At 30.5% G+C, this 2,075-nt stretch overlaps 1 protein-coding gene and 1 long non-coding RNA gene across 2 annotated transcripts; one reads left to right on the top strand and one right to left on the bottom strand.

Moving 5' to 3' along the window:
• The first annotated feature begins 6 nt into the window (after positions 1-6).
• LOC109586507 (uncharacterized) lies at positions 7-1,301 on the top strand. Its single transcript, XM_020002703.1, has 2 exons — positions 7-264; positions 658-1,301. Exons 1-2 carry the CDS (start codon positions 132-134, stop codon positions 1,266-1,268), a joined length of 744 nt encoding a protein of 247 aa, XP_019858262.1. The 5' UTR covers positions 7-131; the 3' UTR covers positions 1,269-1,301.
• Positions 1,302-1,524: 223 nt separating this feature from the next.
• On the bottom strand, positions 1,525-1,792 carry LOC109586509 (uncharacterized). Its single transcript, XR_002187062.1, has 2 exons — positions 1,651-1,792; positions 1,525-1,581 (listed from the first exon to the last, which is right to left on the bottom strand). It is a non-coding gene; the product is annotated as an uncharacterized LOC109586509 (long non-coding RNA).
• Between the last annotated feature and the right edge of the window lie 283 nt (positions 1,793-2,075).

Here is a 2,075-nt window from a genome sequence, read left to right as displayed (position 1 = left end):
GTACTACTGGATGGTGGCTAGCAAGATCATTAGATACTGATCAGGAGGGAAATGTTTTTATTGGTGATATTAAAAAAGATGAAGAGAGTGAACTGTCAACATTGGAATCACTTGAACTATTTCATTATGCAATGACAGAAAATGTTGATATACCTAAAATCAAGGAATTTAAGACAAGGAGCAACGTTGAGAGAGCAAGTCTCTTTTTATCATTAATTAAACAAGATTCAGTTCTGCTAGATCAACTTAGAAAAAAAGAACATGGTAAGATATATTTGTATGTACTAATAACCTATAGAGTATTTTAAGGGTATTAGATATTGTCCATGATCTACGATTTTAATACTATAAAATTTATCAAAATTAAGGTGTTTGGCATATAAAAAATTATTGGCAAATTGCAAATTTTTGCACATTATAAAATCTACAAAAGTAATCAGCTATACAGAAGTGTTGCTGTTGTTCATTGATCATAATCTTTGTTCATGATCTGCAATTTTTCAATACTTTTTAAATAAATGAGATGAGTGTACAAATTTTGTATCAATTTTTGGCAAATAAATTTTTTTGTACATTTAGCTATTAAAAATATGATATTAGAGAATTATATTTGATGATAATAGTAATTCATTTTATTACAATTGTTTATGTATTTAGAAAAACCTAAAGCAATTAGGTGGTATGATGATGGTGTTCAACTGACCTCTCCATCTTTAATACAATGTCAAGAAGTAGTTTCTCTATTAACATATAAACATACGAACATTGTCCTCATCAAATCATCTCCTGATGTTGTGTGTGATCTGTTGCCAGTTTTATTACAAAATGAAAAGGTGAGAGACTTGACAATACAAGACACTCAACTAACACAGGACTGCATCTCATCCTTATGTAACTTACTGGCTAACAATAAATCATTATTAAATTTAGTTCTTACTAACTGTTCCATTGATGACAAAGCAGTTGCTGATATTACAAACGTACTACAAACACACAATAACACACTTAGAGGATTATTCTTCATTAAGAATCCTCGTATTACTTCAGTTAGTGCTCAGTCTCTTTCTGAACTAATTATCAACAACTCAACATTAATTAAATTACAAATAACAGGCACTTCAATATCATCTGATGGAATATTACTAATTCTTGAATCGTTAACTATTAATAAAAATATAAAGCTAACTCTAAATAAGATACACAACAAAGACACATGCACAGAATACCATGACTATAATATTATAAAAGATAGATTAACATTTTACTAATAATAATTGTATTTTGCTTTTTATAGATGATGCTGACTCATCAATTCTTTAATAATTATTAATTTAAACACAAAATAATTAACAAAGTGATTTATAATAAACACGTACAAAAACAAGTAAATACAAAATAATAATAATAATAATAATAATAATCATTAATTTATTATCTTAATATAACTGAACTATTATGATGGTCCTTTGTCCCCTCCCCCTCCTCCACAGCATCCTCCCTTAGCACGTGGTGTATCAGTCTGTCTTAAGAGAGAGGCACCAGCTGGTAAACTAGTTAAACAATCTGGTGGTAACTTACGAGCTATGAGACAAGAGAGAGAGATTATGTTACAATAGTACATACTACAGTACATCATTAGTAGCTACTCACTTATTTCAATGAACATTTCCTCAACATTCCTAGCAGTGAGGGCACTAGTCTCTCCAAATATGGCATTAACTTCTGATGCATAAGTCTGACCTTGTTCAGCTGGAATCTGAGAGGAGAGGAGAAGGGAGGAGGGAGAGAAAGGAGAGGAGATAAAAGGAGAGTGTAGGATTTATTACATTTTCTGATACATATTGATGTCCTTATGGTGTATAGCAAGTTTGAGCTGATTAGTGATTTTCTACTTTTCGGCCATCTTAAATTTTATTTAATAGATTTTTGCCGATTTTATTAACGTAAATACCCACAATAATTTTGGGCTACAAAATTTCTCGCTATATGGTAATCATAAGAGTTTACCTACCAGAAGCTCCGTATGTGTTGATAATCCTCAATGGTTCAAAGCTAGTATTCATCTGTTGTCTACT

Source organism: Amphimedon queenslandica, unplaced genomic scaffold, assembly GCF_000090795.2.
Source record: "Amphimedon queenslandica unplaced genomic scaffold, v1.1 AMPQUscaffold_12855, whole genome shotgun sequence".
Taxonomy (NCBI): Eukaryota; Metazoa; Porifera; class Demospongiae; order Haplosclerida; family Niphatidae; genus Amphimedon; species Amphimedon queenslandica.
This window is presented reverse-complemented; position numbering and strand designations above follow the sequence as displayed.

Bases quoted from the DNA above. Each gene is read 5' to 3' on its own strand.
- LOC109586507 (XM_020002703.1), top strand. From the start codon at position 132: ATGACAGAAAATGTTGATATACCTAAAATCAAGGAATTTAAGACAAGG. The intron at 265-657 runs GTAAGATATATT...TTATGTATTTAG, and splicing joins ACTTAGAAAAAAAGAACATG to AAAAACCTAAAGCAATTAGG.